The following is a 10,010-nucleotide window of genomic DNA, read 5'->3' on the forward strand; positions in this document are numbered from 1 at the left end:
CTACCTCCCATCAGAAATTTGTGGTCTAAGGTTCGCATGTTACTTGTTAGAGACTCGTTTAGAAGATGTCCCTAAATTCCCTTCAGGTAGGTCTCCTTCCTCTCATCACGATAAACAAAAAGGGGCCAAAAATACGACACTAATGAAATTTCAGATTCCGTTAGTTGCCTACTTGGTTTGCGTTTCGCAATTAGCCAGAATCAGGCAAATATATACACCATCCAACTGTTTCAATGCAACCTATATAATTTGCTCATGGACTCAGGGTCCCTAATTCAAAAAGATGGTCTCCTAAAAGTACCTTAAATATATTAAAGAGTTCAGAGTTTGGAGCTGTATATAAAACCATACCTTTCAATTCATGGCTTAAAATATTTCACAAGAAGACTTAACAGAAGGAAATTTACACATTGACTTTCCTGCAACCAAACAGTCTAATATTCATAACAAATAAATTAAATTCACTTGGTACTTTTATGAATCACATGATAAAGGGTTCTACATTCTCACCTTGATGAAACTGTTTCACCACTTTGTTAGCAACATCAGTAAGAAGATTTCCTCAAAAGGGAATATGAAAAGTCATCAGTAAAAGATTTAATCAAAAGGGAAAAGAATTTACCCAAATGTTTAATGTCTACCTCAGAAAGATAACAGCCAACAAATCTAATCTCTAAGCATACTAATATGAAATTCTTTAGTTCATCCCCTTCATTGATCAAATTGCCAATTCAAAATTGTTTTTCTTCTTCAGGAACTGCAACAGCAGTCATCAGAAATCACAGAAACCTAATCTCTCCAGTTCTTTAGTATGGTACGTCAGTAACTGTCTATGATCAACCCCATCTCCTTCGGTCTTCTTCTTCATCAACTGGAGCGTACCATGATGGCCGACGCTTTGAGTTGCTCAACCTGTAACTTAGAAGGATCTCTTCATTGCTTATTGCTCCGGTGGCGACAAGAACAAGTGATTTCAGAATGGGAGAATCAGAAACACCATGAACCGAACTCCTGGACTTGAACCAAAAACTACCAAACCTCCTCATTTTTACTCCCTCTTCACTTCCAAATGAAATATTTGGAATATATGTTCTCATATCCTTCTCATCCAATGGAAAATCATATGGGCAAACCATGACATTCGGAACCATCCCCTTTGGTGGATGGTTGGCAAAATGAGCGAAGGCCAGTGCGTTGCGGCGCTCCAAAATTTCACCATAGATCCCACTTCTAGGTGTTTCCAGAGGCTTATTGATCATTTTCCAGATCCGATCAGATCTAGTTTCAACAATTTGTTCAGTAGATTGTGCAGTTTTAGGAGAGCTCCTTCCATCCCAAAATTCACGAAATTCATCTCCATTACCCCACGGCTGGGCGTTTATCACAGTACCATCATACCTTGTGATCAGATAAGAGTTGTTTGCGTTAACTCTTGGGTATCCTGGAATATATCGGTAGTATGCTGGGGAGTAGATCACACCAGGATAAATTGCTATCACAGAACCAACCTCAGCCTCACCTTCCAGAAATAGACCCTGGCCAGCATCATTGTGCGGAATTTCAGAAGACCGTACTGCAAGTGAGTAACCTACATGATCCTTAATAGCCTCCTTTACATCAGCTAGCTTCAGCGGTTTCGTCTCAGGTACAGCTGTACTGAAAACGACCCAATAATTAATTTACCTTGAAACTGAACTAGAGAAACATGGACAGTTCACCAGAATATACGAGTAGAAATTATTTTTATAATAAAAAAAACCAGGCATGCTCCGTAAGCAACAGCGAGCAAACAAAAATTTGGATAGCATAGATTGAGAGGACATTATTGTTTAGAATTTCAACTTCAGAGAACAATTTTTTGATATATTACAAGATGGAGAAAAAATTGCAAGGTGCCAAGGTCCAATACCCTTGAACAAGATGCTCCACCAGACAAGGAGATCAACTCCACAGAGCCAATAAACAATATGATAAGCGCATGATGTTAAGTACCATACATAGAGGCAACATCCACGAGGATGGCAGATCCCCTGCAGGAATCTCGGTTGTCACATTTGAGCATTACTAGATTAAGAGAACCCTAACTCCCTAAGGTAGATGTTGATAACACTTCAAGAGGTGTCACTCTACTTCTTGTGACAGTATAGAGCATCTGAGTTCTCTAGAGATTTCCGTGACACTAAGAGAGTAATTCATTTTAGAAAAAAGAAAAATGGGCGTTGAAGAGCAAACACTAAAACCCCGGCCATGTAGCATTAGTTTTGATAAATACTAAGATAGTAAACGAGTTGATATATCTCAAAAGCGTGGCAGAGCAGGGGAAACTGATAATCACCACAACTTTAATCCTAAACCCTGGAACCAGCAACAAAAGGGTGGTTTCATCTACAAAAATTTCGGTGGATGGGGAAAAGGGGGGGGGGGGGACACAGAAATATGGGTGACATAATGTGAATGTTCAAAACTGCTAAAATAGTAAGCAGCTTGATATATCTTGAGAGATGAGGAACTAACCGGAGCAAAGAAGGGGATACTGACGATCACCTCGATTTCAATCCTTGGCGGTAAGGGCATGCGTGGAATGAAGATTCAAGGGTAAATAGGGCCTATATAAGGAGGTGATAGTAGGTGGAGTGGAGGCAGTTGTAATAAACTGATGATTTGGGCAGAAAAATAAAGGAAGAAGATGATGATTTTGATTGATGGAAATGAACATTACAGGAAAAAAAAGGATAAATGCCAAGTTTTCGAGTGACTTGGTTACACTCCCAAACTAACCACTACAATAAACTTCTCCAATATTTTCTTGATGATCTTTTCTCTCCCTAATCTCCTCTATTTATAGTCTACTTGCCTTATTCCCCGAGCTAACATATTAACTAGAGTATATTACTAAAATCCCCACCCCCCCTAGTCTAGTTCATTACAGCGGTGCAGAGGTGCTTAACAGAAGAGGTGCAGTGAGTTACCTAATCAACTATTATTTCATTTGGAGGTAGGATATTACCCTAGGAAGCGGTGAATAGGTGATTAATTATTATTCTTTTTTGGACCTTTGCTCCATAACTTCAGTCTTCTCTTCGAGCAGATACTAACAACCACCTCCAGCATTCATAATCTCTTTATATAACTCATGTTACCCCTTAAATGACTTCACCTACTCAAAGCACACCCTAAAGAGGAAAAAGACATCTAACACAAAGAAAACTACCATGACACATGTTCCAGTATGACTGTCCTCATAAACTTTTTCTCCATCTCATAAAGTCTGTTTCATAAGGTATGAAAATTTGGGCAACATAACAAAATTAGTATGTTACAAATGTTAACTGGTCTGGCAGTCAAATGGGATATAAGATAATAGGCAGCATGACAAAACTTTGGAACAAAGCAAGTGCCTTTCTTTCATCATTTACAAAGTATCTTTTAAACAACAAATGCTGAATATAAATGATAGTAAATGATGATGAAAATAAAAGGCAAAATAGAATCATAATAAATGTAAGAAACTAGTTAAACTAAATCATATATCAAATCCTTGTTTATGCCTTAAAAAGCTAATTGCTCTCCCATAAGGTCAGGCTTTCAGCAATTTTCTTGCAGTAGAATATCTTAAGACGTTACATTCATCTCAGCTTACAAATTGATAGTCCACTTTAGGGCCTGTTTGGCAATTAGAGGTTAGTTGTTAGCAGTTACGCTTTTGCATTAGCTCTTAGCTTTTAGCTGGTTGTATTATTTGTTTTACTAGCTGGTTGTATTAGTTGTTTGTGAGAAAGTATTTATAGATCGTTGTTAGCTGATTGGTACTTTATTAGCTGAAATGACCAATAAGGATATTGGAATAATTTATTGGTGGGAATTTTTTAGTAAAGGGTAGTAAAATTGACCAACTTAGGATATAGTCATTACACAACTAAATTCATAAACCTCTCCTCCAAAAAGCTACTACTAGTAGTAGATTTTTCAAAATTAGCTTTTTGAGTTCAAACCTCTCATCCAATCCTCTCTCAACTAAACACTCCTGCTATAGGTTTGCACTAGTCAAACCTCTCTATTCATCTCAAACCTCTCTTTTACCCCAAAACTCTCTCAACCAAACACCCCCTTAGGCTTCTTGAGCCTTGTCTTTCGATATTGGCTCAATTAAGTGGGGCATAGACAGAAGATAATTTTAAAGTTTATAGATCACTTCTCTTCATGTATTATGCCTCGATATTGCCATTACGAACCAAAATTGATACAGCACATGTGTTCATGAAAAACAAATTTAATTCAAGAACCTGTAGAATTGTTACCAGGATGGTTAACGGGAGAGCTGCTAGTGCGACCAACAGCAAATCTAAGCCCACTTTGCGGCGGACTCTTGATTGTTTGTGCTGCAGATTCAAACTGTTCCTCAATTTTCTTGACAGGAAGAAGAATTTCATCCATAAGCTTGCAGAAGGTTCTTATTTGAGAATGGATATTCTCCTGAACTTGCTTTTGTTGGTCAGTCAAGGAAGCTTTGCTGGCCATGTCAATTATTTCATCCACATCTGCCTCGTCAGCCTCTTTTCCTAAACGGTTATAGCTGAAAGTAGAAACAAAGTCATAATCAAAACATTTGGTACTTTTGCCTCAAATCCTTGAAAATGGAGAAGATGCAACTGAGCAAAAGGCTCAAACTAAGAAGAGAGAAACGAGTCATATAAATGTAGGCCTTCAACCTCTTCACACCAACCCAATCGTTAGGCCCAAAAAAGGTCATCTAGAAGTAGGTGAATATGTTGGGTATTGTCAAACTAACTATGCCTACATTGTCAACAATGGTATTAAGATCTATACAGTCACAAAGATTCCAAACACTGCCATAGAACTGACATGGGCTGTCAAGTTCGAATTATACCTTGGATTATTAAACCTTGAGCAATAAAGTTCTTTGAGTTACGTAAAAGAGCCATGAAAGCAATTAACGAATAGATACTAAGGGGGCATTTGTCTGAGGGTAATTAAGTAAGTGAAAGGGAAGCAACACTCTTAATTCCCATAGTGTTTGGTTAGCTAATTTTGTAATTCCCTTTCACTCATTTCCAATTTGAAGAAACCTCAAATCCAGTCTCATGATTCCCCACCCAACCCCTGGGATTTGAATTCCCCCAAAACTGTTCTACATATGTTCAAAATCTAAAACCATCACCCACCTCTATAGTCAGAACCACCTTGCAGCCACTATATATGTCAACCGACCACCACCTACGCCCACCTCTATGGCCAGCCGATGGCAGCCACAACAACCTCCACCTCCTAGGTTAACGGAACCACAACCCAACCGCACCTCCATAATTTAACACCATTACTAATCTTCACCGCCCTCCCACATCCTCACAAACACCACAAGTCTAGAAAAACATGTGAAAGAGCACTTACTCTAATGCTTCCACATGTCGAGAGAAGAGGAGTGTGGCAAGAGTATATAACTGTCATTTAACATCCATGGTCAACAATGAAAAGTTCAACCCTTTGATGGTTAAATTTGGCCATCAAGGTTCTAGATAATCTTGGTGGTCTAATTCAACCGCCAAATAGTTAGATGTAACTACCCAGTGTAGAGCGGACTTGCATGGCATTGGGATGGACTGAAATTGACGATGGCTTGTAAACTTGTTGACCATGGCCAGGTTTGAGATATTTGAGCAGCAAAAGATTATTGGGAGAAGGAGGTCTCAAGGAGAAAGATAGAGAATGAATCAGGGTTTTATCCTCTTTTTTTTTTTGATGGGTTCTATGCTCTTCTTTTACTTGAGATACCAGAAAAAAGAAATTCCCTTTCTTCATTCCCTTCTCCATATTTCCCTTTCTTATCTCCTTTCCTATTCCCTTGTATGACAAATCCCCTAACTTGCTACAAAAAATGACACTGTCACCACAAACACCCATAGTCAATCTTGCACCGGAACCGGAAGTATATAGAATTTGAAGAGGTCAAAATGTACACAAACTATCACCTAACCAAAATTGAAAAAGAAGATGAGCCTAGCAGCTGAATGTGTCAGAATACTAAGCTTTTGGTTCCTATATTCCGTAGTAGACTAGTAGGTGAGTCACAGTTGCAATGTTTCAGTCTGTAAATTTCAACAAGTGGGATGATTACTTGTGGCTTATCACATGAGCTCTCAAATTTCAGGACTGGTCATTAGAAATTTGGCTTTTTGCTAGCATGCTGCACATATAAGAATAAGAAGCCACATTTCTGTTATTAAAGATCACTGTTTGCTGCTGCTTTCATTGTCAAAGGTCTCTCCTTCCCTATTCATTCATTTTAACTCAGAAGAAATTATAATATATGCATTATAATTAAATCCTACACCATGAAGTAATCATCCATGCTATATAGCTTCAGATTTATGCTTGCTATTAGCTATCTCATAGATATGATATGGAAGAACCTCAATTTCAAGATAAATGGTGCATTATCTCAGTGAATAGGTAGACAAAGGGTCTTAAGAAAACACATACACAAGACCAAAGAGGCACTAATTAGTAATTACACCCATCCTGGTTCTTACAATCAAGAAACTATGTGCCCTGTTCCACTAAGTTTACACTATACTATATTCTTCTCTTAGATACTTTGTTACAAGTGGTCATAACTTCATCAGGACTCGGGTAAAACCAAGACTTGTTATGATTTTATGAATTCCCCAAAAAATCTCGCCTATCACAAGAAAGAACTTGTAAATCAGCCAATAACTAGATAAAGAAAGGCAGATATCGAGCCTTATAGGAGCACAAGTTCTTCAACCCAACTTCACGAAAGAATGGCTTACTAAAGGTAAATCCTTCCCCTAGGCTGATATGTAGGTCCAATATTACCTAATTCATTACAGTTCCATGAACTGCAATCTGAAAAAGACGATTTGTAGATGCAAGTGAGACACTTCTAGGGTAATTTAACAAAACTGTGTATCGGATAGCGTTTCCATACCAGTTCCCAGATCGCGAACTAGGTAACATTGAGTAACGAGTTCCTTAGGGAAAGATAACCATAGATCACACAAGTGAAGTTCAAAGCATCAGCAACATAGAAATACATTATGTAAGCACGTGAACGAATTCCATAATCACATCCTAGAATCATGAAAACAGCAACCAAGAAATACCAAAATTCCACATATTGCCATCAAACACATTTACACCAAATAAAAGACATCAACATTCAAACCAACCTCGTATAGAGGAAAAGCCGGTTCATGTCAGCTTCGAATTGAAGATGCCTTGGGTCCTTAGCAAATGTGGGACTTCTAGCAAGACTTTTTACAGCCTGAAAAATTAATCAACAAGTTTACAAATGCAAGCAGAAATGAAAAACAATCATCACTACAAAACAAACTATAAATAGTAAGCATAATGTCTAATTAATGCACTTCTTTTAGCAAAAATCCTTTCTTTTTTTTCAAATTTTATGGATCAAAATCATAAAACAATTTCAAAGAACTGAAAATGCAACTGGGAAATTGTTGCACAAACAAATACTGGAAATCCCTATATACCATTATCAATCTCTACTCATGCCTAAAATTGCAATTGTTAACTATACAAAACTGCTTCCATTTTTTTCCCAGAAAAAAAAAACTTCGAACTGTTGATTACAATTTTAAAATTGACTGCAAGAAATGTATGATTCATAGATATGATAAAATAAATGAAGTAGAAGAGAATCACATCGAAAAGGGTGCAAAAATGTAAAGACTGCGAACCTCTTGAAATTTATGGAACAGAAGCGCCATTTTTGGTCTGCACTCCTTTGGGGGAAGTCTGAGAAACCTCTTAGCCCTCCACAACACTGTTTTAAGCTTAGTAGTGTATTATTCTTTCGGACTTATTTTCAGTTAGGAATTAGGATACTTTTTATGTTTTAGTTTGTATCACATCAGTTCAGAGTTCAGACCGTTCAGTTTCTCTCAATTCAAAAGAACGGGGCCTAATACTAATATAGACGTAGTTTTATGTAGTTGGAGGAATGATAATATATGGAATTTTCTTATTATTATATCAAGGGTTTTACTTATTTTCAAAAGATTTTATAAATCTTTTTTTTAGTAAAAGAAGTTCAAAAAGCTAAGAGAAGTTCTAAGGAAATAAGAGAAATTAAGGAAAATTTGAAATTAAGAAGTAAAACTAAACACAAAATTAGATTGTAGTTTTAAGAAGTTTATAAAAATTAAGAAAAGTTTTAGTAAAAAATATAGGATATATTCAGAAAAAAAAAAGAAATTGAAAAGATAAGACATGAATTGTTCACTCTCATATTAGTCTTTATTAGACCTAATAAAGTGGACATGAACGCGAAATCATAAACTAAATATATAAATCGCAATTAAAGAAAAAAGTTGAATACATCATTGAATTTGACTGGTTTGTTTGATGAACAATGATGTGCAAAAATAGATTAAGGGGTTGTTTGGTTGAAGTTGGGAAATATAATTTTTCTTGAATTTGCATTGTCCATGAAATTTCATTTTCTAGGAAGTACATTTTTTTGTTGTTGAACATGGAAAATTTTATTTCTTTCCACTTACCTAGGGGGGGCCTAGGTAAGTTATTTCCTCCATTTTGTAGGAAATAGAACTTCCTAGGAAGTTCTACTTCCCATGTTTTTGCCAACCAAACAACAACACATATACCTACTTCTTAGGAATTCTAATTTCCCATGTATTTGAAGGTTAACCAAACAAGCTCTAAGAGTCTATTTCCCCCCCCTTATTTTCAGTACTTATAAGAAAAAAATAAGATTAAATACGGATTAATAAGATCTAATTGAGACAAGTTTAGATAAGTATAAATAAGGTTTGACACACTCACAAACAAGTTCTGCTACATTGACAATAAGTTTTAATATGTTAAGATAGGGTATAATAAGTTCAAATAGACAAAAATAAGTTGAAAAGAACTAAACTCGGTTAAGCCAAAGCATATCCAACGTACGATATACCTAAAAACTCCTAAAAGAATTTGATATAAAAATGATATATTATATATAGAGCAGCAGCCAGCAGGTGATAGGTGTTGGCACTTGGCACTTGGCATTACCTTCGATATCATAGGTCATGAGATCGAGTGTCGCCCTTCCCACAAAAAATCCTCAAATTTCCTCCTACTTGCAAGAAATATCAACTTACCTTACTAGATAAAAAGGACAATTTAATATATTGTTTGTGGTCTATTTCAAATAGTAAAAGCTTATATTATGTCTTTTTTCCATAAGATAAGGAGAACTCCCTTGCAAGCAGGGATTAAACTAAAAAAAATTCTTACAATAGGTGAGAAATAGGGGGAAGGGGAAAGGGAAAAGGGAGGTTGTACACCTTACTAGACCAACCTTAATCCTTTTATTGTCAAATACTTTCTAATTGCTGCACCTTTCACTAATATATATGAAAAATTAATAATCATGACTCGTGATATATATTTTTTTTTTTGAGGGAAAACAGTAACCAATATTATTAATCAATATCCAAATCCGCCAAGATTAAGCCACCTTGCGGAAAATTATTTACAACACATGAAAATATTGTTAAATTTGTCTCATTTACCGATTTTCCTTGTAGTAATATGCTAGTAAAGTAAGGATCATCGACGAAGTGTAATGGCTCAACGCTTCCAGCCGAAGCATACAAGAAGATACAAAGCTCAGAGTTATATACTTCCTCCGTTCTGTTTTAAATGAAACATTGGATGAAATGACACTATTCACTAATCAAATTTAACTCCAATTTATCGCTATTATATAAAGAAAAACATAGTCAAGTGGGATCTTGTTAGATTCGTCTCGATGTATACTATCAACTAACTTTTTTATATTTTTTACGTTTACACAACTAAAGATATTAATGACTAAAGAAGCGCATTGGGTTGCGTGAAAAAGCAAACGTTTCATTTAAAACGGAACGGAGGAAGTATATATATTTCTATAAAGGTAAGAAAAATATATTATAGGAGACCCTGCTAGCGAAAAGAACACCTAAATA

The 10,010-nt window shown here is 36.1% G+C and overlaps 1 protein-coding gene across 1 annotated transcript; it reads right to left on the reverse strand.

Annotated features, from left to right (window-relative positions):
• Positions 1-435: 435 nt before the first annotated feature.
• On the reverse strand, positions 436-7,896 carry LOC104902571 (hypothetical protein). The gene is made up of 4 exons (XM_010690383.4): positions 7,740-7,896; positions 7,209-7,303; positions 4,299-4,573; positions 436-1,651 (listed from the first exon to the last, which is right to left on the reverse strand). The coding sequence occupies exons 1-4, from the start codon at positions 7,767-7,769 to the stop codon at positions 837-839; spliced, it is 1,215 nt and encodes a 404-aa protein (XP_010688685.2). The 5' UTR covers positions 7,770-7,896; the 3' UTR covers positions 436-836.
• Between the last annotated feature and the right edge of the window lie 2,114 nt (positions 7,897-10,010).

The sequence above is a fragment of the Beta vulgaris genome, chromosome 9 (assembly GCF_026745355.1).
Source record: "Beta vulgaris subsp. vulgaris cultivar EL10 chromosome 9, EL10.2, whole genome shotgun sequence".
Taxonomy (NCBI): Eukaryota; Viridiplantae; Streptophyta; class Magnoliopsida; order Caryophyllales; family Amaranthaceae; genus Beta; species Beta vulgaris.